The 698-nt window shown below is 51.4% G+C and overlaps 1 protein-coding gene across 1 annotated transcript in view; it reads left to right on the top strand.

The window, feature by feature from the left end:
• ENH_00012290 (hypothetical protein) overlaps positions 1–698 on the top strand; it is a gene marked incomplete at both ends in the record, with an annotated part of 3,253 nt that overhangs the window by 1,582 nt on the left and 973 nt on the right. Inside the window, 2 exons of the mRNA XM_013584211.1 lie at positions 204–274; positions 607–679. Coding sequence (XP_013439665.1) covers positions 204–274; positions 607–679 — 144 coding nt within the window. The remainder of the gene's footprint in view (positions 1–203; positions 275–606; positions 680–698) is intronic.

The raw sequence follows: 698 nt of genomic DNA, 5'->3' as shown, positions 1-698 counted from the left end.
GACATCCGAGCCAGTCACTGATTCGGCTTGAATCAATGCGAAGCAACAGCTGCAGCTGCAGTAGCACCGGCAGCACCTGTATGAGTCAATGCAGAGAAGCATGCTCCGAAATTTCCGCACACGGAGAGCTGCTTGAACTGTGGCTTGCATGCGTGGAGTTAACTTTTATTGCCCTCTCCAGCGTATATTGGGGGTCACTGCAGCTACGGTCGAGGCGGACTGTGATATTCGCGGCGTTGGTACAGTGATCTTGCATATTGAGATTGTGGAGGAAGTAAGTACCTTGTTTGTTACTCACTTCAGGCTCTATTTGTGCCTGCAAGGACCAGTAGGGAGGCGAACAGCAATTTGGAGAGTTGAATGCTCGGCGATAGAGCACCTCCTGGAGCAGTGCCCGCTGGGTCTGCCGTATCTGCGATTTCCCTGCAGGAAATGAAAAATCAAAGCCTCTTAGGCCAATTTAGGCGAAGACTATTATTAGAAAACCCGTTTGACAAACGGCTGGCTGAGAGAGTTAGTCTTCCAGTCCTCGTGTGGCAATGGGGGGTCTAGCCACAGTTGGGACCATTGGCAAAGCGCTTTTGTGGGGTGGTAATGACATTGCAGTTTACACGCGATTTGTTGGCACTAACGGAAGAGATGAGCGTCGCGATTTCACGCTATGCGGAGCGGACAAGGTGTAGGTGCACGTGAAGCAG

This window comes from Eimeria necatrix, genomic scaffold (assembly GCF_000499385.1).
Source record: "Eimeria necatrix Houghton genomic scaffold, Enh_scaff1387, whole genome shotgun sequence".
NCBI classification, from domain to species: Eukaryota; Apicomplexa; class Conoidasida; order Eucoccidiorida; family Eimeriidae; genus Eimeria; species Eimeria necatrix.
This window is presented reverse-complemented; position numbering and strand designations above follow the sequence as displayed.